Source organism: Erythranthe guttata, chromosome 14 (assembly GCF_056151865.1).
Source record: "Erythranthe guttata isolate IM_541 chromosome 14, IM_541, whole genome shotgun sequence".
Taxonomy (NCBI): domain Eukaryota; kingdom Viridiplantae; phylum Streptophyta; class Magnoliopsida; order Lamiales; family Phrymaceae; genus Erythranthe; species Erythranthe guttata.
Window position 1 is genome coordinate 14,774,657 of NC_142546.1, and position 25,443 is coordinate 14,800,099.

General features: G+C 34.7%; 6 protein-coding genes across 9 annotated transcripts; 3 read left to right on the top strand and 3 right to left on the bottom strand.

Annotated features, from left to right (window-relative positions):
* Window positions 1-1,061: 1,061 nt before the first annotated feature.
* Window positions 1,062-3,674, bottom strand: LOC105952356 (rac-like GTP-binding protein RAC9). 2 transcript variants are annotated; one of them, XM_088813360.1, is made up of 8 exons: window positions 3,535-3,674; window positions 3,274-3,365; window positions 2,810-2,897; window positions 2,341-2,450; window positions 2,173-2,236; window positions 1,722-1,786; window positions 1,460-1,525; window positions 1,062-1,322 (listed from the first exon to the last, which is right to left on the bottom strand). In XM_088813360.1, the coding sequence occupies exons 1-8, from the start codon at window positions 3,548-3,550 to the stop codon at window positions 1,224-1,226; spliced, it is 600 nt and encodes a 199-aa protein (XP_088669486.1). In that variant the 5' UTR covers window positions 3,551-3,674; the 3' UTR covers window positions 1,062-1,223. The 2 variants fall into 2 exon arrangements, with proteins under 2 accessions (XP_088669486.1, XP_088669485.1); XM_088813359.1 differs by lacking the exon at window positions 3,535-3,674 and having other exon boundaries at window positions 3,274-3,524.
* Window positions 3,675-5,037: 1,363 nt separating this feature from the next.
* On the top strand, window positions 5,038-6,376 carry LOC105952387 (Cox19 family protein (CHCH motif)). The gene is made up of 3 exons (XM_012975929.2): window positions 5,038-5,203; window positions 5,964-6,040; window positions 6,144-6,376. Exons 1-3 carry the CDS (start codon window positions 5,110-5,112, stop codon window positions 6,189-6,191), a joined length of 219 nt encoding a protein of 72 aa, XP_012831383.1. The 5' UTR covers window positions 5,038-5,109; the 3' UTR covers window positions 6,192-6,376.
* A 917-nt stretch (window positions 6,377-7,293) lies between these two features.
* LOC105952453 (casein kinase II subunit beta-1) lies at window positions 7,294-10,692 on the top strand. The gene is made up of 5 exons (XM_012976006.2): window positions 7,294-7,723; window positions 8,252-8,470; window positions 9,419-9,528; window positions 9,615-9,780; window positions 10,233-10,692. Exons 1-5 carry the CDS (start codon window positions 7,498-7,500, stop codon window positions 10,361-10,363), a joined length of 852 nt encoding a protein of 283 aa, XP_012831460.1. The 5' UTR covers window positions 7,294-7,497; the 3' UTR covers window positions 10,364-10,692.
* Window positions 10,693-11,060: 368 nt separating this feature from the next.
* Window positions 11,061-12,555, bottom strand: LOC105952452 (large ribosomal subunit protein eL43). 2 transcript variants are annotated; one of them, XR_016029938.1, is made up of 6 exons: window positions 12,414-12,555; window positions 11,856-11,895; window positions 11,643-11,731; window positions 11,458-11,540; window positions 11,169-11,353; window positions 11,061-11,129 (listed from the first exon to the last, which is right to left on the bottom strand). XR_016029938.1 is itself a non-coding variant. In XM_012976005.2 (5 exons), the coding sequence occupies exons 1-5, from the start codon at window positions 12,414-12,416 to the stop codon at window positions 11,290-11,292; spliced, it is 279 nt and encodes a 92-aa protein (XP_012831459.1). In that variant the 5' UTR covers window positions 12,417-12,555; the 3' UTR covers window positions 11,061-11,289. The 2 variants fall into 2 exon arrangements, 1 of the variants encoding a protein (XP_012831459.1); XM_012976005.2 differs by having other exon boundaries at window positions 11,061-11,353.
* Window positions 12,556-16,509: 3,954 nt separating this feature from the next.
* Window positions 16,510-18,039, bottom strand: LOC148765265 (protein FAR-RED ELONGATED HYPOCOTYL 3-like). Its single transcript, XM_088812724.1, has 2 exons — window positions 17,998-18,039; window positions 16,510-17,742 (listed from the first exon to the last, which is right to left on the bottom strand). The coding sequence occupies exons 1-2, from the start codon at window positions 18,037-18,039 to the stop codon at window positions 16,510-16,512; spliced, it is 1,275 nt and encodes a 424-aa protein (XP_088668850.1).
* A 1,675-nt stretch (window positions 18,040-19,714) lies between these two features.
* Window positions 19,715-24,258, top strand: LOC105952355 (putative serine/threonine-protein kinase PBL19). Of its 2 annotated transcripts, XM_088813555.1 has the most exons (6): window positions 19,891-20,034; window positions 20,146-20,561; window positions 21,347-21,607; window positions 21,927-22,049; window positions 22,614-23,206; window positions 24,127-24,258. In XM_088813555.1, exons 2-5 carry the CDS (start codon window positions 20,199-20,201, stop codon window positions 23,169-23,171), a joined length of 1,305 nt encoding a protein of 434 aa, XP_088669681.1. In that variant the 5' UTR covers window positions 19,891-20,034; window positions 20,146-20,198; the 3' UTR covers window positions 23,172-23,206; window positions 24,127-24,258. The 2 variants fall into 2 exon arrangements, with proteins under 2 accessions (XP_088669680.1, XP_088669681.1); XM_088813554.1 differs by lacking the exon at window positions 24,127-24,258 and having other exon boundaries at window positions 19,715-20,034; window positions 22,614-23,459.
* Window positions 24,259-25,443: the final 1,185 nt, after the last annotated feature.

Here is a 25,443-nt window from a genome sequence, read left to right on the forward strand (position 1 = left end):
TCCTTAACTCATCTTTTAAAATATGTATATATATATATATATATATATATATATATATATATATATATATATATATATATATATATATATATATATATATATATATATATATATATATATTGTGTGTGTGTGTGAGAGAGAGAGAGATGAGAGAGAGAGAGAGAGAGAGAGAGAGAGAGAGAGGCGATGTGAGGATGTGTTTCTCAAAAAAGGAAAAGTGAGGGTCTGGATTTGAAAAGAAAATATCTAATGACCCTAAATGGGATTAATTTAAAATTCACCATGACAACTTCAAAATATTGAAATAGTGAAAAAATGTGGGGCTAATATTTAAAATTTGCACTCTTATACTATAACCACTATCTTATTTACCCCCTTAACTACTAAATGTGACAAAATAGCCCCCAGTAATTTATTGTGAAGTGTTGACCGGATAATGGCAAAGAGGAATAACAAATTTTGGACAGTTTTACCCTTTTGCTTATTTTTACTTATTGATGGGTCCCACTTTAGCAAGTTTGGGCCGAACCCCCTAAAGATAGGCCCATGGAGTAATACATATGTGAGCCCAAACGAATTTGTTGGGTTGGAAGTTCGTTAGAGAAAAGAGTAGATAAAGATCGAACGAAAGAAGACGTAGATCATGAACGATCTTGACTAGATACACGTATCTTTAGAATAGGAAATCCGATAGCTGGTGAACTTTCCGACGACCAAAGGAGTAAGGTTTAGAAGGAGATCTTGGCGGTCACTTATTTTATATTTTATATTATATATATACTTCGTGAATAATTGAATCAATATTTTACAAATCATAAAATAATGAGTTGTCAGAAGATGACTATTTATCTGATGTAAGGGTAAAAATGTAACTTTACTTTTTAACGGAGTTAGACTTCTTATAGTTGACTGTGTTATGGGGCTATTTTATCGCTTTTAGTAGTTCAAGGGGGGTAAATGAGACGGTGGTAATAGTATAGGGATGCAAATTGTATTTAAAAAAATAATTTTTTTTTTTAAATAACTAAAATAAACAAAGATGCAATAAGCAGAAGACCAAATGAAATGAAACCAATACAACAAACCAAATGAAGGCTAATTAACAAAGGAGACAACACAAAGCACATCATTTTTTTCCTAAACATTAATATAAACAAAACAAAAATAAAAAAATAAAAAAAAAGACAATTAATCTCAGCTTTTAATTTCACATAAATCGTCGATTAGAGAAGGCGGCACGATTTATACCTCGTCGTATGTTTCTTGATTTTCGGAGGGCGGAGAACCACCTTTATCGCAGCATCAAATACAGCTTTCACATTCTGCAATTGAATTTAAAAAATAATAGTAATAATTAATAAATAAAAACAACAATTTTATTTTTATTTTATTTTTTCCATTTTCGAAAAGTAGTTATTGATGTAATTACAATTAACAAATATTTTAAGGACAAAAAAACCTGCTGTGTCTTTGCACTGCACTCAATATAAGACACTGCTCCTATTTGCTTCTTCAACTCTTCACCCTATCGAAAAACAAGAATTTTATCGTGTTACGAGAAAAGAAAACGAGGGTTAATTTTTTTCTGATCTAAATTATATGTTAAATAATTAAATACAAGTGTGTGGATTATATATATATATATATATATATATATATATATATATATATATATATATATATATATATATATATATATATGTATATATATATGCTTGTACCTGTTCTGTGGAAATAGTGGAAGCCCCTGGATAATCCTTCTTGAATTGCTTGTCCTCTCTGAGATCTGCAATTCAATCTATTAGTCGTATTCGATGAAAAAAAATAGAAATTCGGAGATTTTTATGTGAAATTTGAAACATAGCTACCGTGATGAATCGAGCTCGGATTATATTAACATGACTTCAAGTTTTCTAAGCATAAGACCATCAATTATTTATACCGGTTAATCGACTTAAGTACATAAGCGTGAGTGTACATTCGAACGCGTAGTTTTTCTAGAAAGACTGTGAATTACTATTAAATTCAAAAATCGGAAAATCCCAAATTATCGTTTTTTTTTTTCGTTCTCCTGCGATAGTGCTTATAATGCAAAATGAGAGTATTCAAGAAAATATATAAACATTTCTTGAATTTAAATGTAATGATATGGGATGATGAAAGAACACTTACCTAGTTTCGTCCCCACGAGAACAATGGGCACCGAGGGAGCATAATGCCGTAGCTCCGGGACCCACTTCTCCGACATAACGACAAGCGAAAAGAAAATAATAATAAATAAATAAATACATTTGGTTTCTACAAATTAACGGAGGAAAAGAAAAGAGAAGTGTTTTTTACTTTCTTGGAAATGTTTTCGAAACTTGGCCTACTTATGAGAGAGAATGCGAGTATGAAAACGTCGGCCCCTCTGTAACTGAGGGGCCTCAATCTGTTGTAGTCTTCTTGACCTGCAATTAAATAAAATAAAATTCGTATTTAAATTTCGAAGAATTGAGAAAACCATAGACAGAGAAACGGGGCTTTAGTAGGAGTCGTGTTCTTAATTCAACGCGCAATTCGATGCCGTTTCTTGCACTGATTCACAGTGTAATAGATCTCCATGTTGCTTGGGATAGTAAATCAAGAATTTGTTATTAGCATTATGCAAATTTAAGGCCTTGAGCAAATTCTTCCTTTGAATTCCACATTTAAGTCAACGAATCAACCATTTCTTTATTGCTAATCAATGGGAGTCAAATGTGACACACACACACACATATATATATGTATATATACAAAAGAATGTGTATAAAATGATGATTCATACCAGCAGTATCCCACAAGCCAAGATTCACAGTTTGCCCATCAACAGAGACATTAGCACTGAAGTTATCAAAAACAGTTGGAACATAATCCTGAACCAAGAAAACACACACAAAACACACAACATAAGGTGAAATTGAATTCTCACAAAAATAATTCAAGAAAATCAAAGAGAAAGTGTAATAAGAAGAAGAAAAAGAAACCATTTTGTACATAATCATGAACCAAGAAACACACACACAAACACACAACAAAAGGTGAAATTGAATCCTACAAAAAAAAATCAAGAAAATCAAAGAGAAACTGTAATAGAAGAAGAAAAATAAACCCTTTTCACAGAATCATATGAACCAACAACCACACACACAAACACACACACAAAGAGGGATCAAGAAAATTAGAGAGAAACTGCAATGTGAAAGAAGAAAAGAAGAAAAAGAAACGATTTTTAACATAAAAAACACATACAGTGGGGAAAGTGTTGCTGGTGTATGAGATCAAAAGGCAAGTCTTGCCAACTGCACCATCTCCAACTGTCACACACTTGATGAATCTTGTAGCTGTGGAATTTGCAGCACCACCATTATTATTATTATTAGCACTCATTTCTTCACCATCAAGAACACCAAAAATAAAAAAATGAAATCTTTCTGATTTGGGCAGATGAATAAATGAAGGACAATGGTGGAACCCCTTTTAATTTGAAGAGGGTTTTTGAAAAAAAATCACCTTTTATTCTGTGCATTAATGAGTAGATGCCATGAAATTATGTGGGAAGGGACTAGGGAGAAAGGAGAGTGGGGAGCATGAGAGGGGGGCCAAGAAAGCAAAGTTGTAGCTTTTCTTGATTTTTTTTTTCTTTCTTAGTACAGAAAAGGTTGTGAAATTTCACTTTATTTTGAGCTGTGGGAGAGGGAAAATGAGAGAGAGAGAGAGAGAGAGAGAGAGGGGGAGAGAGATTAATGCGCCATAACTATTTCAATTTCCAACAAGTTAAAGAATTTTACCAAAAGTTAGAAAGGCAGAGAGGGGAGGGGAAAAATGAATCTACAGAATTAAAGCAGTTTTCGTCCCTCAAGTTTGTACACATTTTATATTAGATTATTTATATTCAAAAAAATACATTTTGGCTCTTATATTCTAATAATTTAATATTTTTTGTCATTTTCGTCAATTTACTATTAGTTCGTTTGTTAAGGCCGTTATCGCACGCTTGATTCCGTTAGTTTTAATGGGAAATTGACGAAAGTGACTATAAGTGATGAATTTTTTAAACATAAGGGATCAAATGGTTTTTTGTAAACTTGGGGGATCAAATGTGGTTTTTGTAAACTTGTGGGACCAAATGTGAAATAGGTATAAATTTGAGGGATGAAAACTGTATTTTTCCCGAAAGATAACAGCAGCTTTCACGAGACTTAAACGACATAAGATTAAAATTAAAGGGTAAATTACGGTCTATCACCCCTGAAATAAGGTCAAATTACCAAAAAATCACTAATGTTTGGGTAATTACAACTGTCCTTCAACTATGAATCTTCTTAGACGTTCATTCTTGATTCTTAGGGTGCCAAATTCAACAGAATCTTCTAGATTCTATGATATGTTCTTTATGTTATACTCGTTTTGTGCAAAAATGCAGTTCTTGATGCACTACAATCTGGTATTTATAAGTCATGAACTCGAATGGGGTAAAACAAGTGCAAACTTGAGAATATTCCGCATAATCTAGAAGATTTCATTAAATTTGACACCACAAGAGTGAAAATATAAGAAGAGTCATAGTTGAGGCCCGATGGGTGGTTGTAATTACCCAAACATGAGGAAGTTTTTGTAATTTGACATTATCTTATGGGATGACCATAATTTACCCAAAATTAAAATAAAACCCTTCAAACAAACTTTATTTTTCGATTATTCTTCTAAACTACATTTTTTTCAAAAACATGATTTGACTGCTATCGTGTATATCATCTAATCTAAAATTATAGACAAACAATACTTTCATTTTCAAACTATCTCTCAAAACAAATTGAAACCGAATCGAACCGAAACCTAAATCAAAATTAAAACCGAAACCGAACCCAAAATCTCAAAATCCGAAACCCGAAATCTCAAAATAAAAGGAAAATAACTCCCAAAACTATTATTGTGAGAGAGCCCAAATAATTATTGGGCTAATGATAAATAAAAAATAAAACCTTGTGGGCTTTTATATATATATGTTCTCTCTCATTAAAAAACAAAACAAAATTTCTACTTGTTGCCGAAGAAAGAAGAAGATCAACGAAGAGGATTGAAGATATGGCACCGGCGAAAGATCAAACGGCGGCGTATCCGAGTGCGGCTCGTATCTCCGATTCCGATTGCTACCCTGCTTACTCCGCCTCCCTTAAATGTAATCTCTTTGCCCCCTTTTTTTGTTCTGTTTCAATGCTCAATTTTATTTTAGGGTTCCTTGAATTTGTGAAAAACCCTAAAATTAAACTAGAAAAGCTGACAGAAAATCTGTAATTAGTTGGGTTTCTATTAAGAATTAGGTTTTCAGTTGAAATTTTTGAAATTATTTTGAATTGACATAATGCAGAATTTAGCTTACAAGTGATGCTCAATTCGTAATTGAATAAATTAATAATTTCGCTTAAATAATGTACTAAATTGTTAATTCGATAATTTAATATTTTGTTAAATTAATAGAATTTTGTTAGTCCCGACTGAATTAATTTATAAAGGTTTAACTGGATTTGTTTGGGGAAAAAATTGAAGTTTTCATCGTATGGGCTTGTTAATCTAGGTGCTACTTTATTTTTGAATCGACCTCGTTTAATTTATAATCGGAGGAAGAACAATTGAATTAGAACCCGACCGTTAGCGTCTTTTTACGTGTAGATTGGCTAAGAGACCATGATTATAGCTTTATGTACAGAAAATTTATCTATTGGTGCTCTTGTTATTTACTTTCTTCGTTTTTAGTGGCGTCGGTGATTTTTTTACGAAGTGTTGTTGTATGAAGAAGTATGAAGCATTTAGCGTTTTTCTTATCATATGAAGTTTATAGTTGCTTGAAGTTCTGTTGAACCGTTGGTTCGTTTGACTTTGTTTTTCCGGAACTTTCCAGATTAATTATCAGGTATCGAAACTTTTTAAACTTATTGCAGGCTTAGAGTTATATAACACTGACAAGAGTAAATGCCAAGAACAATTCGACATGTACAAGGAATGCAAGAAAAAGGAGGTACACATACTTCGTAAAAAAATATTTTGCTTGTGCATCTTTATTCTGTTATTTTAATTATTCGATATTTATTTATTTATTTTTCTTATCTTGGTTGTGACAGAGGGAAGCTCGACTGGAGCGCAATCGGAGCCGGTCTCTATTCTCGTAATACTTTGGGTTTTTCGTATTTGCCTGTTAACTTTTAGTGCATGAAGAGAAGGTTTCAATTTGTCACACAACTTTCGGTTATTTTGCTCTTTTATTTATTAGTTTAGCTCATAAATTCCCGACATAAATAACGGGGATGTCTTCCTCGTTATGTTTCTATATATTTAATGAAATCGTTTTACTAAACGCCGATGCACCGATCAGCATTCTTGAAATTCTACAGTCGATCACGTTTGTGCTTATTCTTGCACTCGTTTCAATTGAAGCATTTTTTGTCGAGCTTTTTTGAAAGTTTTGTTTGATATGATATCGAGACGAGTTCTAAATATTATTTAATCGAACCGAATGTGAATCGGGCTGGAGTAGTAGGCATTGTCCATTGTCATTAGTCGTTATCGATATTTTGGTATGACAATTTATTTAAATTGTTCCACCGAAAAAATTCGTTATCGGTTTATTTTGGTATGACAATTTATTTAAATTGTTCCACCGAAAAAATTCGTTATCGGTTTATTTTGGTATACTATTTGTCTAAAATAAAATATATATTTTTTTTCATAGCAATTTATATAAATATGTTTGAAATGTCGAAACTAGTAAGGTACAAACATAACTATTTCAAAAAGTAAATTAAATAATAGTTAAGAACACGTCCAAAATAACATTTACAAACCCAAAAATTATTAATAATATTTATTTCATTCTTAAATTTGTAATTAATAGTAATTGTCCAATAATCATCACTATGAAAATATCAAAATAATATATAGGGTAAAATCTTGTTTTCATCCCTCAAGTTTTCGCTGACTGCACATTTGATCCGTGTTCACAAAAAACACATTTGGTCCCTTATGTTTCAAAAAAATAACATTTTTTGTTATATTAACAGAATCAAGTATGTGTCCATCGTTTATTTAACTGACAAACCAACGATAAATTGACCTAAAGGACCAAAAATCTTCAATTATTGAAATATGACGGATCAAATGTATTTTTTATGAACATAAGGGACCAAATATCGAATAAGTACAAACTTAAGGGGTGAAAACTATAATTTTCCCTATATATAAAAATAAATAAATAAATAAATAAATAAAACCATCAGAAAAAACAACACAAAAAAAGAAAATAAACATAAAAATGAAAATGGAAAAAAAAACACTCGCCCATCTCAGCTGAGGCCTGAGCCCTCTCTCTCTCTCTCTCTCTAATCTGTATAGAAAGAGAAACCCTAGTTCTCTTCGTCTCGCTATCTTCGTACTGTGTATTTTTTTCCTGAATATATATATATATATATATATACGGATATGTACAGAGATCGAGGCGGAGGGGCTTCATCCAAGGGTGGAGAGATGCTTGAAAGAAAGCGAATCAACGATGTATTGGACAAACACTTCGACAAGTCCTCCCCTTCCACCTCCAGAAACAAGGGTTCCGCCGTCGCCGTCGCCGTACCCTCCGCCGTTGCTAAGCATACTGACCACCGGAACATCCTCCCCTCATCCACTGCCAACAAGAACAAAGTTTCCGAGGGTACGCTGTTAATTTAAAAAAAAAAGAAAAATTGAATTGTTATTTTGGATTTGTAAAGTGAATCAATTTGGTAATTGAAATCAATCCGATTTTTTTTTTTTTTTTTTTTTTTTTGAGTTCGTGTGCTGCGAATCACTTTGTGTCAGTCAATTATGGTGCAATGTATGGATATTAGGTTTTTTTATGATTGAATATTATTAAAAAAAAAATCTGGATGTGTTAATGTTTTGTGGGTTTCTGTTGCTTTTGAGAATTTTGGGCTGAAGTATCCGTGTTTCTTATTTTTTAGTGGCTTAATTGATCTGTATGGGCTGTTAATTTGTGACTACGATTATAGATGGTTTCGTCTTTCGTGAAGTTCTTCAGCATTTGAATGTAACGTGGCTTTGGGAGGGTGGTGGAGTTCGTATTTTGATTTTGTTCTGTTTATACGTACACGGTTGTTAAAATTGCAAAACAGGGTACATATACGTGATGTGCCACAAGTTAAACAGAAACTATAGATTGCTAATTGTATCTATTTTGCAGATGAATCTGAAACGGACAGTGAAGAGTCTGATGTCAGTGGTTCTGATGGAGACGATACATCTTGGATTTCCTGGTTTTGCAACTTGCGTGGAAACGAGTTCTTTTGTGAAGTTGATGATGAATATATTCAAGATGATTTTAATCTCTGTGGGTTAAGCAGTCAAATACCGTATTACGAATATGCGGTGGACCTGATTCTTGATGTTGAGTCTTCTCATGGTAAGCGCTCTTGTATTCTTGACCAATATGAATGGCGTCCTCGAGTTGTTAGTCGTTGAAATATGTTGTTTTCTTGCTACATTTGGCAAAACTAAACTTGTTTGGCCACTGGTGTGGCAGTAAGTGCAAAGTTCTTTAGGGCCCCGTTTGGTTGGCAAGATAAGATTAGCCAATATAAGATTAAATAATCTAATGAAACCCAATTATTTTATTGGAGCTCACCACGTCCAACAAAAAAAACTCCCTAGAAGGCAAGATAAGCGATGATTATATAATTTTGGCGGGTCGACCCGGCAATTTATTGGGGATACCAAACATCATATTAACTCCAACTATTTAGTTAATCTTAGTTTATCTTGGCAACCAAACGGGGCCTAAGGGTATAAGAGAGAAGATTTGTCATTTTTTTATGAAATTCACTAAATCAATAATGAATAATGAGCGACGTAATCTGATGCGGTGGTGAATAACTGCCTCAGGATCTTTGTATTTGATACTCTCGTTTCCATTTGTGAACCTTATCAGTCAAATTCTATATTTGTCTACCAACCAAATAAAGAATGCATTTGCCCTACTTTTATGAGTACTATCGATGGCTTTTAATCGATTGTTCGAGTCTCTTGTAACAAAAGTTACTAGTTGGTGTTTCTGAATCAATATATCTTCTCAAAACGGATGTATTAATATTTGAACAGTAGTGTTAACGTTTTCTGCTTTACTACTACTTTGATTAACAAGCTCCCGCTCTATTTGCTACACACCATTTCAGCATTTTCATCGTGAAATTGGCTTAGTTTTCGTAATTCTTTATGTTTTGCCGTGGGGTTTACTCATTGTTGCAGCACATTGTTTAATTGTTATTAATTTTGTTCAGTATTAGCTGTTGTCTTCCCCCTTCTTCAAGAAGAATTATATTTGTAATAACATTTCATTCATCGGCGTGCACAGGTGATGTGTTTACCGAGGAACAGAACGAATTGATTGAATCAGCTGCAGAAATGCTCTATGGCCTTATTCATGTCCGATACATTTTAACAACCAAGGGAATGGCTGCAATGGTAAACACCATTAGTTCATCCTTATTTTGAGTTGGCTACATTTTCTTTTAGTTCATTAAATCTCGATTAACTTGTTGACCTAACAGTTAGAGAAGTACAAGAACTATGACTTTGGAAGATGTCCGAGAGTTTACTGCTGTGGACAGCCTTGTCTTCCCGTTGGACAGTCGGACATCCCACGCTCAAGTACCGTAAAGATTTACTGTCCCAAGTGTGAAGATGTTTACTATCCTCGATCCAAGTACCAAGGCAGTATCCTTAATATATATTATCTCGTTCATTTTCATATTTTAATTTTGGGTGCATTTCTTACTCGTGCCTCTAAATAATTTTCCTATTCCCAATAATCTACATTTTTTTCAATTTTTGTCTCATCTGCTGCTTCAAAAGATTAAGCCAAAACCTTCATTAATCTTTTATGGAAAAACAAGACTCCGATTTCAACGAAAATAGAAAAGACGTAGACACATATGCTAAAATAACCTAGGTACTTGCATGGAGAGGTAGGCAGAAATGGAATTTCTTGAAATTATCATTTACGAACCCATTGAGGCAATTTATTATTACCGATTCCTAGTCTTGATTGTGGTGCATTTAACATTTAGAGCATTTGATTAGATTTAACCGGTAATTGTACCGAACCATATTTGTGTCGAACATCAGATTCCATTTTTATTAGGTTGACTTTTTCTTGACTCGAATAGATATTGATGGAGCATACTTCGGAACGACTTTCCCTCACCTCTTCTTGATGACTTATGGACATCTCAAGCCACAGAAGCCAACACAGGACTATGTGCCGAGAGTTTTTGGCTTCAAGCTCCACAAGACTTGACGAACAAGTTTCCAAATTATATCGAGCCCTTAATTATTCGCCAATCAGATGCTTCTCTCGTGTGGCGTGTGATGTATGAGTAGATTGTGAACAATGGCAGGTGAAAGAAAAAAAAAAGATGCAGCAACTTTTCAATATGTCGAAATTGCTCGTTTGATGGAGAAGCCAGTTGTAGCCAGTCGCATCTGTAATGAACATTCATTATTTAAATTCAAAGGGCATGTAAAAGCTGATTTATTTAACGCAACGTGAATTGCTTGCTAATGCTTTATCGCGTACTTGATCGTCGTTATATATGCATAAGGGGAAGCCTCTTGCGATTCAGGCAACTAATGTTGACTGCATACTTCATATATAACACTAGACCACTTTTTTTTTTTATTATAATTGTTATTTTAATTCTTTTTAATAATTGAGAAATATATTAGAAGTACACTTGTCAATAATAGGATAAACCCGGAATTTACCGTTGAATTCTACCGTTGAGTTTACTGGAAAGGACGTCGATCTTTCTTGACATGAATAATGTGAACAATTAGTTATTGAATAGTTTTTACAAGCAATCAAAGATGTCCAGCTACTGGTTTTTTATTGTTCATGTAGCAAACAAGAAACGTAAAAAAAAACAATCGATTTTCATGGTAAGTATGTTTTAATTTGATTGAGGATGTAATAGAAATCCATACCACAGTTTAACTTCATCTCGAATTGCACAATCATATCAAACTAATCGAAAGTATTGCAACCACAAAACCGGAAGTAGAACAAATATCAAAACAGAAACTATTCCTCGAAAATATCTGTTAAATATTGTAGAAAATACACGAAATTGAAATGCATAGGTCTAGAGTTCTTTAGTCGAAAATAAATATTCCAAAAAAAACACAAAAATGAAAACCCCGAACACAAAAAACCAGACAGAAAATTTAACTCTCGGTCTGCTCCCTCAATCTCCTGATTGTGCTCCGCACCGTCACAGCACTAGCAGTGCTGCAATACAATTAAAAAAACATAATTAGGCAAAATCGAAAATGAATTAATGCGTCTAATAAAAATATAAATAAACTAAAATATTGTTATAAAAAAAATGTTACTTCAATGTGTAGGCACCGCCAGCTTTCACTTTGCCACAATCCTTGCAGCCCCAAATTCCGACTGCCTTTCTCTTCACCGCGTACTGTAATTAAAACAGTTGCCAATTAAGTACTCGATTTACCATCATAATCCTACTAACAAATTAATATTAATCACTTTATAAAAGCACTTCAAAAGTCGTTACCTTTCCGCAGAACTCGCAGAAGTACTTGCTGTGCTGACTCACTTCCATCTTCTTGATCTGCTTCCTCAAACTAGCACCATATCGCGTTCCTGAATCGTAACGAAAAACACATCAAACAATGCCAATGTAATTTTTAATTTAAATAAAATTCATTTACCAGACAATAATTAATTTCAAAAACGGGTAGTAATAGAAATAAGATAGATAACCTACCATATTTCCCAACAATCCCGACCTTCTTCGTTCTTTTAGCCTACACAAATCAAATAAAATGCAATGATTATACAGCAATAAACCAAGAATATGAACAGCTGAATATCAAGATCTTTAAATTATGAGTTGTAATTTTCAATTAAAAAAAAAAAGCACTTTCTAGTTAGTTGCTACAAGTTGAATTCAATAATTGTTTCAATCAAAATAATGAATTTATATGAAATAATTCATTCACCACCATTAGTTCATAGATGCAGCATTTCCATAGGCAAATAACCAAATTAATTAATTAATTAATCATATATAAAATAAATCATTTCTAGCAAAAACAAAATATGCATCTGGGATTGAGAGATGTCGAAATTTAACAAACTATCAAGCAATATTAAAAAAAAAAAAAAAAATCAAATATCTTTATCGCATCGAATAAATACAAAATTAAATATGACGTCACTACCAAACAGCATTTTCAATCACAGAGTAGCAGCTTATGCTTCAGAATGTGTGTTTGTGCGTGAGAGAGAGAGAGAGAGAGAGATTAAGGAAGAGAGAGAATACCATTGGAGCAGAGCTTCAATTTCAGAGGAGGAACGGCAAAACCCTAGATTTTGCAAGCTAATTCGTTCAACCTATTTACTGGTAAAATTTATATATATAGTGACAAAAGGCCTGCATTTGTAGCCCTAAAGGGCTGTTTTGCTTCATTTATTGGGCTTTTTTGCTGCGGCCCAATATCGTAATTATTTAGATAAATATTTTATTTTATTTTTTCTAATTTTATTTGAGATTAATTGATTTAATTGGGCCTTAGCCCATCAATAATTCAATAATTTATTTAGATAATCGATATTTGTTTATCTTATTTGACAGTGTCGACCTAGAAAATGTTTGGCAGATAAAATCAGACTCGAGTTATTAGACTTTACGCTCTTTAATTCCACCAATTAATGTCTCTTTAAATAAATTCTTTTATACAATTAATCTTTTTAAATAATGTTGAGTATATAGATCAAGCATCTATTTTTTCTAGATGCATAATTATTCCATATTATTTTGATAGGGCATACAAAATTTGATTAGTGGTTTATAGTTAGATTAGTGGCCACAATATGCAAATTACAAGATGTAGACATCCAAGATATTTTGCCTAAGTTACATTTATTTAATTTAAAAAATAAAAAAAGAACGAATTTTGAGTCAATTGTTTGGTAGTGTTGACAAATATTTAGAGGCTTAATTTCATATAATTAAAATAAAAGCTAAATAGCACTTAACTCCCTAAGGTTTGAACTTTGTACATATGACCCTATTATATTTTTAATTAACCATACGATCCTCTAAGAGTTTATCAGCTATTTAATAAATTACATAATTAATTTTAAAAATAAAATTTAGCAATTTATCATTTTTTTAAAACTTATTAAATCTAAAAACCTATGAACTATTTAAAATAAATTTAGCTTTTATATAGTTTTGGTGCCTAGTCAAGTCCACAACCTAACCACTAGAGAATTTTATCAATAAAAAAAATAGAAAATGCTCTTTACGGGCTAATAAGTGCTATTTACCGTTCAAAGTAAAAAACAGTTTATCTCTCTAAAACCCCTAAAATTCGAAATTCTCTCCAATTACCCCCCATTCCAAAAATTTCAGAAAATTTTTTTTTTTCGAAAAATTTCGAAATCAACCAAAATCGAGCTTGGGCTTCGATTTTTTCAGGTAATTTCAACACCTACATGTGTTATATGCAATGGGTAACTCGATTTTGCAACCAATTTCATGTTTAAAAGCCCTACAAATCGATTTGTAGGGCTTTTGAATTTTTCGGATGTTAGAGCCAAACGCCCAAACCGGGCGCTGGCTGCATGAACCGACGCCCAAAGTGGGCGTCCGTTCATGCTGCCAGCGCCCGGTTTGGGCGTGAAATGAGTGTTTCAACGCCCGGTTTGGGCGTTTCCCGGGCGAACCGGCGCCCGGTCCAGGCGTCGGTTCGGCCGGGAAACGCCCAAACCGGGCGTTCGATTTAAATATTTTTATTTTTTTTTTTTTTTTTTTTTTTTTTGATTTAAAAGAAATATTTTTTTTCTGAATTAAAATAAGTTAGTAAATTTAATATAATTTTATGTTTACAGGATGTCTAATTGGGCGAAAAAATTCGGACTCGGAAAAGGGAAAGGACCCCTGATTCGTCCTCCTGCAGATCCGGTGGTGGAGACTACTGCGGAACGGGAGGGAAGGACACATAATAGAAATGTGACTAGTTCTAAACGTCGTGGGGAACGCACTGGTGCTTTTGTACCCCCACGTACGATGATTCAGGAGGAGACAGAGACAGAGGCCGAGCAGGAGATGGATGCACCCATGGATGCATATATGCAGCCGCAGGAGTACGAGTACGATCCACAACTACGCTTTCAGCAGAAGTATCAGTTTCCGGTGCCGGATTTTCCATCCGATGACGATTACGAGTATGTTCCGACTCCGACTCCGCCTCCTGTCCCGATGGGTGGTACTTTCGGTGGTTCTAATCCTGCCTCGAGGTCCCGCACCGCTCCGAGAAAAAAACTTCCTTCTCGACCTTGGATGTTGACCGGTGAGACACCCGGTGGACCTAAATACGCTCACTTGATTCCAAGTTTTGGAGCACATATTGCCTACGACATTTGGGAGGGAAAGGTAATACTTATTAATATTAATAAATTTTGTTTATAATATTTACACTTGTTTGTGGTATACTTATATATGAATATATCTTGAACAGGGACGACATATGGTTAAATTACGGTCGCACGCGAAGTGTACTTGGCCGGGCCCCGACGACGATGATTGTGTCTCACTACTTGAGAGTACCGGCTTGTATCACTTGCGTGATTGTTCGCTGCCTCAGCACAATAACCCATTAATAGAGGCTTTTATTGAGAGGTGGCAGCCGGACACCAACAGTTTTCACATGCCATTCGGTGAGATGACAATTACCCTGCACGACGTGCATTTCATCATGGGTTTGCGAGTTAGTGGAACTCGCCCTAACGTCTGGATGGATAAGGCCGACGCGATCCAGCTTGGTGCGAGAGCTTTCGGAGTCGACCCCGCACTTATGGAGCATTGGTGGTATGGTGGCGGACCCCGGTTAGATGATTTGGAGGTGAAATATGGCGACAATTCTACCTTTCCTTCCGCGTATCGAGTACGAGCATATATTGCATACTTGCTCGGAAAGTTGTTGTTCGTGGATAAGAGTGGATCGAAGGTCAGAGCAGATTTTTTCCCACTGTTAGAGGAAATCAATCTGATTCGCGAGTATTCTTGGGGTTCGGCTACATTGGCCTATCTGTACCGACAGTTGGGCATGGCTACGCGAGCTGAGGCGGCGCAGATTGCTGGATGTCTGACACTATTAGAGGTATTATTATTATTATTATTATTATTATTATTGTTGTTGTTGTTGTTGTTGTTGTTGTTGTTGTTGTTGTTGTTGTTGTTGTTGTTGTTGTTGTTGTTGTTGTTGTTGTTGTTGTTGTTGTTGTTGTTGTTGTTGTTGTTGTTGTTGTTGTTGTTGTTGTTGTTGTTGTTGTTGGTGCTGTTGTTGTTGTTGTTGCTGTTGTTGTTGTTGTTGCTGTTGTTGTTGTTGTTGTTGTTGTTGTTGTTGTTGTTGTTGTTGTTGTTGCTGTTGTTGTTGTTGTTGTTGCTGTTGGTGCTGTTGTTGCTGTTGGTGCTGTTGTTGTTGTTGTTGTTGTTGTTGTTGCTGTTGGTGCTGTTGTTGTTGTTGTTGCATATTTTATTAATTATGCCGTATTATTATTTCCCGTATTGTAGTGTTGGATATATGAGTATTTTCCGTGTTTCCGGCCTCCGATGGTTAACGCACATGTTACGGGAGAGCCGTGGTGTAAACGGTGGCAGGTGATACATCATATTCCTAAGGACGAGGATATACTTGTAGATTATCGTAGACGTCTCGATTCGATGCGTCCGTCAGATGTAAGTATCTATGTGTATTATATAATCGTAGACGTCTCGATTCGATACATCATTTTATATTAATTATGCTTATTAATATATGTGTATTATTAAATGAATGTAGGTGAATTGGACGCCATTTGGATTGGAAGTGGCATCTGAAGTTGGAAAGACGGTTCATCACGGGACTATTCGATGGATGGATACCGTTGAGCCTTATATGCCCGATAGAGTTTTGCGTCAGTTCGGGTTTCGGCAGATTAAACCGGCGGACCCAATTCGTCCGCTAAAAGGTGCTAAGAGGGAGAGAAAAATAGCATCTTACAAGGTTAACTATGAGCCCGGCGATCAGATGTGGAGTATCCCCCACACGCACATGCTTAGTCGAGATTACTATGGTCGGAAGGCGCGTCCAGCTTGGGAGTCGGATCCGGAGTATTTGCCGTGGTATCTAGACCACACCCACGTCCGTGTAGATCCTAGTACCGAGCCGGTTGAGAGAGCGGAGCCATCTGCTAGTATCTCGTTAAATTGATCTTTCATCATTGAGTGATACTGTGCCCAAAATGTGTCGAAGCCACCCGTGGACGATTCCAACCATCTCTTCAATGCTCTATGGTTGCTCTCCACCCTAATATGTTTAGAATATGCTATGTTTCAATAAACTACATGACAGTAAGTTAAGTATATGTATTTAACCACTTATAAATAAATACCTGCTTGTCGATGTATTACCCAAATGGAAAATTAGATCCGTCCATGCTTTTACAAATTTCTCTTTGTATACGAGCCAAGTGTATTGGAGATACTCAATCAAATCTGGATAATTCGCGTACTCGTCCGTCAAAGCTGTGTAATTCCTGGCGAAATCTTCTTCAGACACTGATTTTACCAAAGTTTGCCACACGCCAACTACAAAAGCCGTGCCGCGACGCCTACTATTGCCGAGACATCTTGAAGCACGACGCCCCACATTCATGTTAATGTGCCAAAGACATAAGAGATGAGGTACGGTCGGAAATACATTCTCTAGCGCCTTTATGAGCCCTAACTCTCGATCCGTCACGATGGCACTAGGTAGAGTCTGAGGGGGGAAAAGTCTCTTCAGCTTTTGCAACACCCATGTGTAATGGTCTTCATTTTCATGGCGCAAAAATGCGACTGCAACAGTAAAATTTTTCCCGACAGGAGTAACACCAACAATCTCCAACAAAGGCAATTTGTACTGATTTGTTTTGTAAGTACTGTCAAGTAGTAATACGTACGGAAACTTACTTAACAATTCCACAGATTGAGGGTGAGCCCACATCAAATCAGTAACTGCATGTGTAGTTTCATCAGTACGGAACCACTTGTAATAGTTATGCTCCTCAAGCAACCCAATCAAATGTTGCATCACTGTACGGTCACCCCTAGATAGTCTTTTCAATTTCGCCTTCTGATTGTATATTTGTTTTGAATAAGCATCGAGGCCCAAACCATTTTGTCTCAAGTTAGCCAAAATCTTCTTGGGCGGCACATGACTTTGTGACAGATCACTAATGATCTTCGCCTCCTCCTGAGACAATGCACTCATCCCATGCCCGGACTTGTATATCGGAACATGATTATGCTTCCCGTATATTACTCTGACCTCCCATTTATCATCCCATCGTAGCTCTCCGACAATATAAAAACCACAGCCTATCTTTTTGCTACCGGTCCTTCTCGGGCGCGCTTCTGGATTAGTTGATGGACATTCTCGTTTTTCCCCGAATAGGTCACAAGTCAAAAAAATCTTTTTTTTAGGACTGCTTCTTTTTACTATTTTCACAAAAAGACCTCTTGCAACGAACCTCACCCAAACCACTACCTCATCCTTCGAATCAAACAACTGAGTAGTGGTAAAATAATCGGTATGATCAACTTCAAATGTAGACGTATCGTCCTGAAAAAAATGTAAAAAAATTGATTTAAAAAAAAAAAAAAAAAAAAAGGGTTTAAAACCCAAAAGCCCAACTTGGGCGCCCGGCAGTGCAGTGCACGCCCATGTTGGGCGTGCAGTTGGCCTACAAACGCCCATAATGGGCGTGTAACAGCCAACTGCACGCCCAACATGGGCGTGCACTGCACTGTCGGGCGCCCAAGTTGGGCTTTTGAATTTTTAGCCCATTTTTTTCGATCGAAAACACGGAATTTTTACCTCGCTGTGTTCGCTATCCCGATCTTCATCCGATGAACTCATTTATGTTCGTATATCACACCAATAAGAATGATTTGTGAAGAAATCGTCTTGAGAGCAATTTTTTTTAGAGAGAGAGAGAGAGAGTATCTTTGAACGGTAAATAGCCTTTTTCAAACGGTAAAAAGCAAATCCCAAAAAAATTAATTTAGCAAGACTTTTGAGTCGTGTCACACTCTTCCTGCCTAGACAAAAACTTGCACATCACAAATACATCTACAATAATATTTGGTTACTTAATTTTTTGCTATTTATTAAAAAATAATTACTGATAAATGAACATAAAATAAGTAATATTAATATCCTTTTACTAAATACTTACTAAAAAAATCATATTCACACTCCTCATTTTAAGTAATATAATATATTAATATTAAAATCCTTTTACCAAATAATGATAAATAAATTAAAAAAATCATATTATCATATTTCCTTATATTATATCACTCTAGAATTTCAAGGCATAATCTCTCTCTCTCTCTCTCTTTTTATATTTACATGGAGATAAAAGATTGTGTATACATCTTCTTATAAATTATAACTTTAGGCCTTCTTTGTTCAAAGGAATGCTATTTATTTTAATTTTCAATTGAGTGACTAAAATTATCTAATTATAAATTTATGTAACTATAAAAATGTAATTTCCGTATAATTTTTTAAATTATTATTATTTAGCCCATTTAAACATGTAATAACTTTTATTTTCAATTATTATTTACTTTCTTCTATTTCTTTTTAATGACTCTTTAACCATAAATATTCTTTTTCTTTAACTCCAAGAAATAAAGCCCTCCAATTTTGAATTTTTGTGACCGTTGATAATTTTTCAAAGAACTAGGTGTGGAATAATCTTTCTTTCTACAGCTTGAAAATGATTTGTATGTACTAGGAAACATCATCGTCCATGTTCTTCTTTTTCTAGTTCTGCCACGTCATCACACAAACCCCCCTTTAATTTTTCATCACCCACAAAATCAAACTTTTTCTTCAATAAAACCCCCTCAAAATCTATTAGTCAATGCATAAATATGCCAATTAGAAAGATTTTTTTTAATAAAAAAGTTTCATAGACAATTATGGGTAAATTATGACAACCCAACGTAAGATTAAATTACGAAAAAAACCTTCTTTTTGAGTAATTACAATAACCCCTCAAATATGAATTTTCTTACACGTCCATCTTTATGTTGCCAAATTCAACAGAAAATTATAGATTCCGTGGAAATCTCTCTAGTTTGTACTCGTTTTGTGCAAAAATGCAGTTCCTGATGCACCACAATATAATATTTACAACCTAAGCGAAACATCTTATGATCATCTTGTTTTAAAATGTTGAGCTCTAATAAGGTAAAACAGGTACAAACTGGAGAATATATAATCTAGAAGATTTCACTAAATTTCACACTTCAATGATGGACATATAAGACGATCCACTGTTAAGGGAGTTGATTGTAAATATCCAAACATGACATTTTTTTCGGAATTTGACCTTACCTCAAGGATGTGGCCGCTATTTCCAGTAGTTTTACATACAACTTTGATGTCATTCCAAATAAATTCGGAAATCAAAACTTCAAAAATCGGAGTGAAAAATACGGTTCCAATTGGCGGCATTCGGGAATTCCATTCTGATTTCCCCTACTAGTATTTATACATAGTACATATGCCAATTAGCAATAACTTTTTTAATAAAAAAAAAAATCAAATATATTTTTTTACATATAGAGAGAGAGAGAGAGAGAGAGAAAAAAGAAGAGAAAATGTTGCACCGTGTTGAAAGTTGAAGAGTCCAATCGGTTGAACAAAAACCAGAAACAAATCCATTGCCAAACAAAGCATTTATTGATCTTCGCCAGCTTTTCTCTATCTATCTTTACTCATTATGCATTAATTTTCCTACCTCAACTTTATCTCTATCAAGAAAACACACACACACACACAGTTTAATTCTTTTTTCAACCAATCTCTGATTTTCTTCTCAAAGAACAAATTTCTCCGGTGAGCTTTCTGCCATCCCTTTTCCCTTTTTTTTTTTTTTAATTTTTTTATTTTTATTTTAATTTAATCAAATGGGTTCTCATTAATTCATGTTTAATTTCTCTTTTCCAGTTCAAAGATTGAATCTTGAAGCAAAAAAATAAAAATAAAAATAAAAATAAAAAATGAAGTGTTTCTATTATTTTAAGGATAGAAACAAAAGCAGCGGTGTCCGAAAATCAGCGCCAATTCTGAAAACCCAGAGCAAAGACACGTCATCACAAACGGAGAGGGTTACAAAATCTTCTGGCTCTGCAGCTGCCACGTCACCTCGGAGTATACCTGAGCTGTACGAGGAAAAAGCCCATAATTTGAGGGTTTTTACATTCGCCGAGCTGAGGCAGGCGACTAATAATTTCAGCAGGTTATTGAAAATTGGTGAGGGTGGTTTTGGGTGTGTGTACAAGGGGGCCATCGCCCCCGTTGGTGGCAAAAAGGGTGACTCTGTTATTGTTGCTATCAAGAAACTCAACAGAGATGGCCAACAGGTGAATTTTTTTTTTTTTTGATTCTTGCTTACAATTGTGTGTAATGTTTTCTGCATTTTTTTTAATTGAGTTTTTGTTGATACATAATCGGTCAAATTAGTTATCGATCGTTTGCTTGAGGGGTTTCCGTTTTCGACCTTCTTGATTGAGTTTGGGTTTTGGTTCATTTTAAAGGTCTTAACTTCTCTTGCAATTTGAGTCTACATGTAAGCAGTGGCGGAGCCAGCATAGGGTCAGAGGGGGCCATGGCCCCCTCCCCCCAACAATTCTCGAATCCCTATTTTTTGTGTAAAATCTAAAAAGTTTTAATGCATTCGGCCCCTGCGAACTTTAAAATTTTGGCTCCACTAGTGTATGTAGTGTTCTTTGCGGTTTTACGTTATAGATACAAAAAATAAATAAAGGGACGAGTACTTTCGTTATATGTTGTAAACTAAGTTTTGTTTCTAATTCAGCTCACATATGAACTTTCGGTTGTGAATCGCTTAATTAGAAGAACGAGCCCTTAAATTTTGTATTGTTTGTAGATACCGATCGATGTGACATTCCGCGATTAATATTTTCATAAAGTGCGTTTTTTTTTTTTGTATTTTCGAAGTCATCCAAGTCTCGAGTAAAATAACTTCTTCTTTTTTCCTATTTAGAGAGTTCTTACGCAGGTAATATAAATGTGTTACCGCGGTAATTGAATCGTGTTCCGGGCTTTGTGAATTTTTCAAATATTTGGTTAAAGACTCTGTTTTTGGAACTCATGTCGATTCTATTTTATTCGATTTCATTCTTAGGGCCATAAACAATGGGTGGCAGAAGTGCAATTTTTAGGCGTCGTTGAACATCCAAATCTCGTGAAACTTATCGGATATTGTGCAGTCGATGGAGATAGAGGTATACAGAGGCTACTAGTATACGAATACATGCAAAACAAAAGTTTGGAAGATCATCTTTTTAACAAGGCTTATCCGGCTTTATCGTGGGATTCTCGATTAAATATAATAATCGGGGCTGCTCAAGGATTAGCTTATCTTCACGAAGAATTGGAAATCCAGGTTTTTTTCTTTTTTTTTTTTAAATCCCCGATATTTAACAAATTCACTATTAATTCTTGAATACGGGTTTTTTTCCACATCTAGGAGTTAGTTCTCGTGTTTCTTATCGCTCGGCTTTATTTATTGTTGTTCGAAAGATTTCGTGGGCGGAGCTGTAAAAATACTCTTTTTCTTTTTTTACTCGATTCTTTCGAAGTAGTGAAGATTCTTTATACATGCTGCATTGATTTGTTCTCTCGTCTTTGTGACGAGCTCTAGCTTGAAATTACAACGAGTGGTACTTGATGCTTAATGTTGTGTACTTCAATGGGGGTTGTAGGTTATATATCGGGATTTCAAATCATCAAACGTGCTATTGGACAATAATTTCGAGGCGAAGCTTTCGGATTTCGGGCTCGCGAGAGAGGGTCCCGCCGCCGGACATACTCATGTTTCAACTGCAGTAAGTTTAGTTTCACTTTGATAAAACATATAGCATAATAAACATGTTATATTAATGGGCAAATTACGGCCACCCCTGAGGTATGGCCAGATTACGAAAAACCCCCTATTGTTTGGGTAATTACAGCCACCCCCCTCCTTTTAAATATTTTTACATAAAATTTATGTAATTCGGTTATTTACTGAACCAAATCGTATATTCAGTTCGGTAACGGTAGAAGATGTTGGCGTGCTAAAATTTCGATTCGGTTTTATCGAATTAACATCCCTAAATTTAACTCTGGAGGGGTCTTTTCGTAAGATAATACATAGTTGAGGAGGGTGGCTGTAATTACCCAAACAAGAGGGGGGTTTTCGTAATTTGACCATAACTAAGGGGGGTTGGCCGTAATTTGCCCTATATTAATTAATGCTCTCGTTTGGTTATTAGCCAGATTAGCCAAAATCAGATTAAAATAATCTCAAGTGTGATTGGACTAAATATACATCCAATAACATAGAACCTTTTTTCTTTTTTTTTTTTTTTAATTTAATTTAATTTTATAGATTTTATTTTATTTTGTAGGTTGTTGGAACATACGGATATGCTGCACCCGATTACATAGAAACGGGGCACCTCACCACAAAGAGCGATGTATGGAGTTTCGGAGTAGTACTATACGAAATACTGACGGGCCGGAAATCTCTAGAGAGGGATCGGCCCAAACCGGAGCAAAAATTGCTCGAATGGGTGAGAAAACATCCGATCGAGAGCCGGAAATTCGCCACGATTATCGATCCCAGGCTCGAAAATAAATACTCGTTGATTTCAGCCCGTAAAATCGCAAAATTAGCCGATAATTGTTTGGTCAAAAGTGCCAAAGATCGTCCGAAGATGAGTGAAGTGGTTGAAATATTGAAGCAAATAGTTCGAATTTCGGATACGGAAAGCAATATCGAAAGCCCAGTTAAATATGTCGAAATTGACGAGGATCAAGAAACGGGCCCCGGTGAGGAGAAGGTGGGCCCCATTGAGTCGGCGAAAAGGCGTATGGCCCACTTGGCTAAGATAAGTGAAAACGGAGGCGGAGCGAATAGGAGGAGGTTTGTTATTATGCAGAGGGCAAACGTAAATACGGCATAAAAAATGAATTGGAGTTTAGTTTTACTTAAAGAGAGGTATGATTTTTACCTTTTTTTTTTCTTTTCTTTTCGGGTTATTAGACTTGGAGTCGAAAAAATAACGGAGGTTAATTAATTAAAACACGTGTTTTGTGCTAATTTTTGTCGATCGAAACGTGGGAATGTTTTTGTGATCTGATTAGCTAACTTATTAGCTCTTTTTTTATTTTCTTTTGTGAAGATTAATGTAAAAAGATTTTTATGACATGAACATGTTATAATCTAACTTTAATTGTCTTAGTTCTGCTAATTTTCTTCTGCGTTGGAATTTTTGGTGTAATTTTTATTGGGCAAATTACGGCCGACCCCTTGAGGTCATGTTTTATGAAAAACCCCCTTAAGTTTGAGTAATTCCAATCACACCTCTCAACTATGTATTGTCTAACGAAAAACTTCTTTCAGTGTGTAAATTTGAAATCGTAAGGGTAGATGTGTATGACAATACATAGTTAAGGGGTGTTGTTGTAATTACTCAAATATAAGAAATTTTTTATATATATAATTTGGCCTTACATCAGGTGAGTGACCGTAAGTTGGCCATTTTTCCTTAAGGTGGATTTATGTGAGGGCTAACTTGGTCATTTCAAATAAATAAAATAGAAAATTTGAATACAAGAAGGAATATGATTTATTCGTTCACATTTAAAATTGAATTTTTGAGATGAAATATTTGTCAAACTCTCATAAATGTTATTTCAACCAATTGTATACGTTAATAGCATCAAAGTCTTGTACATAGTTACAATCGCCAATAATAGGTTGACAATTACTATGATATTAGTCTTTATTTTATTTTCTTTTAATTTTTTGCAAAAGTACTTGTATTCTAGAAGGAGCTATTGAAGATGTGAATTATTGACAATAATGCCCCTTCACTTCTAGAAGCTTGATTTTCAGTCGTTCTTCCAATTTGTCAGGTAAATTACATCCACCCTTGGGGTAAGATCTATTTACATAAAAACCCCTCTGATGCAGTTCCAAAATGTTGGATCAGCCCAATGGTCTTGAAGCCCACAGGTCTCCTAAGTCCGGGAATCTTCAAGCCCAATATCGAGAATGTTGTTCCAAAATGTTGGATCAGCCCAATGGTCTTGAAGCCCACAGATCTCCTAAGTCCGGGAATCTTCAAGCCCAATATCGGGAATGCCGAGAGTCCTTGCTAACGCCCTCCGACGCTCAAGTCAGAAAACTATCACAATATAAGCAAATAATATTAAGGGTAAATAGCACTTAACCCCCTTGTGGTTTGGGCATTTTGCACATGACCCCCTTGTGGTTTGGGCATTTTGCACATGACCCCCTTGTGGTTTGAAATTATGCACATAACCCCCTTGTGGTTTTGACATTTTGCACATGACCCCCTTATGGTATGAAATTAGGCACATAACCCCCGTGTGGTTTTGACATTTTGCACATGACCCCCTAATGGTATGAAATTAGCACATCATCCCCTTGAATAGAAAACTGGAAAAGACTAAATTACCCCTATCAAGTCAAAAGTTCTTGTTTTAATTTAAAAATAATTATTCTATAAAATAAAAAGCTTAATGTACTTTTTTGTAACATGAGAAATATAATATATCATCGTTTTTTCTTTAATTTTACAGCACAAAAGGTATATAATACTAGTTATTGTACTATTGACAATTTATTCGATTTTAAAAATCAATTTGAAAATCTTTAACATTTCATTAATTATGATTATTATATTACTATTTTCTATATAATATATTATATTATAGTTGTTATCGAACTTTAATTTTTTTTAAGAAACAAAGTCTTTATTTCTTTTATGGAAATTTGGAAAAAAAAACATTTCTCTATAGTTGAAATGAAAATTAATGAAAATTAAATTAAAAAAATATTTATATGGCCTGTAAAATAGAAAAAACACAATAATATATTATATTTTTATTTCACAAAAAAATATATTAAGCTTTTCATTTTATAGAATAATTATTTTTAAATTAAAAAAAAACTTTTGACTTGATAGGGGCAATTTAGTCTTTTCCAGTTTTCTTTTCAAGGGTGTCTTTTTTTCTTTGAACTACGTTATGACTTGATCCCACTCGGGGTACGTAGGCAGCTTAGATATTCTCTAAGTTCAGTCCTTTCCTAAAAAAAAAAAATCTATCTTTTTTTTTCTTTGAACTACGTTATGACTTGATCCCATTCGGGGTACGTAGGCAGCTTAGATATTCTCTAAGTTCAGTCCTCTCCTCTTAAAAAAAAAA

What these genes read in the sequence shown, in the direction of transcription:
- LOC105952356 (XM_088813359.1), bottom strand. Translation starts at nt 3,411, where the DNA reads ATGAGTGCTAATAATAATAATAATGGTGGTGCTGCAAATTCCACAGCT. An exon ending in CCACTATTTCCACAGAACAG is followed by an intron (nt 1,526 to 1,721) that starts GTACAAGCATAT and finishes GTTTTTCGATAG; the next exon opens with GGTGAAGAGTTGAAGAAGCA. An exon ending in GCAGTGCAAAGACACAGCAG is followed by an intron (nt 1,323 to 1,459) that starts GTTTTTTTGTCC and finishes ATTCAATTGCAG; the next exon opens with AATGTGAAAGCTGTATTTGA.
- LOC105952387 (XM_012975929.2), top strand. Translation starts at nt 5,110, where the DNA reads ATGGCACCGGCGAAAGATCAAACGGCGGCGTATCCGAGTGCGGCTCGT. An exon ending in TTACTCCGCCTCCCTTAAAT is followed by an intron (nt 5,204 to 5,963) that starts GTAATCTCTTTG and finishes AACTTATTGCAG; the next exon opens with GCTTAGAGTTATATAACACT. An exon ending in AGGAATGCAAGAAAAAGGAG is followed by an intron (nt 6,041 to 6,143) that starts GTACACATACTT and finishes TGGTTGTGACAG; the next exon opens with AGGGAAGCTCGACTGGAGCG.
- LOC105952453 (XM_012976006.2), top strand. Translation starts at nt 7,498, where the DNA reads ATGTACAGAGATCGAGGCGGAGGGGCTTCATCCAAGGGTGGAGAGATG. An exon ending in CAAGAACAAAGTTTCCGAGG is followed by an intron (nt 7,724 to 8,251) that starts GTACGCTGTTAA and finishes TCTATTTTGCAG; the next exon opens with ATGAATCTGAAACGGACAGT. An exon ending in TCGATCCAAGTACCAAGGCA is followed by an intron (nt 9,781 to 10,232) that starts GTATCCTTAATA and finishes TGACTCGAATAG; the next exon opens with ATATTGATGGAGCATACTTC.
- LOC105952452 (XM_012976005.2), bottom strand. An exon ending in CGGGATTGTTGGGAAATATG is followed by an intron (nt 11,732 to 11,855) that starts GTAGGTTATCTA and finishes GTTACGATTCAG; the next exon opens with GAACGCGATATGGTGCTAGT. An exon ending in TCTGCGAGTTCTGCGGAAAG is followed by an intron (nt 11,541 to 11,642) that starts GTAACGACTTTT and finishes TTTTAATTACAG; the next exon opens with TACGCGGTGAAGAGAAAGGC.
- LOC148765265 (XM_088812724.1), bottom strand. Translation starts at nt 18,039, where the DNA reads ATGAGTTCATCGGATGAAGATCGGGATAGCGAACACAGCGAG. An exon ending in GGGATAGCGAACACAGCGAG is followed by an intron (nt 17,743 to 17,997) that starts GTAAAAATTCCG and finishes CATTTTTTTCAG; the next exon opens with GACGATACGTCTACATTTGA.
- LOC105952355 (XM_088813554.1), top strand. Translation starts at nt 20,199, where the DNA reads ATGAAGTGTTTCTATTATTTTAAGGATAGAAACAAAAGCAGCGGTGTC. An exon ending in TCAACAGAGATGGCCAACAG is followed by an intron (nt 20,562 to 21,346) that starts GTGAATTTTTTT and finishes TTTCATTCTTAG; the next exon opens with GGCCATAAACAATGGGTGGC. An exon ending in ACGAAGAATTGGAAATCCAG is followed by an intron (nt 21,608 to 21,926) that starts GTTTTTTTCTTT and finishes TGGGGGTTGTAG; the next exon opens with GTTATATATCGGGATTTCAA.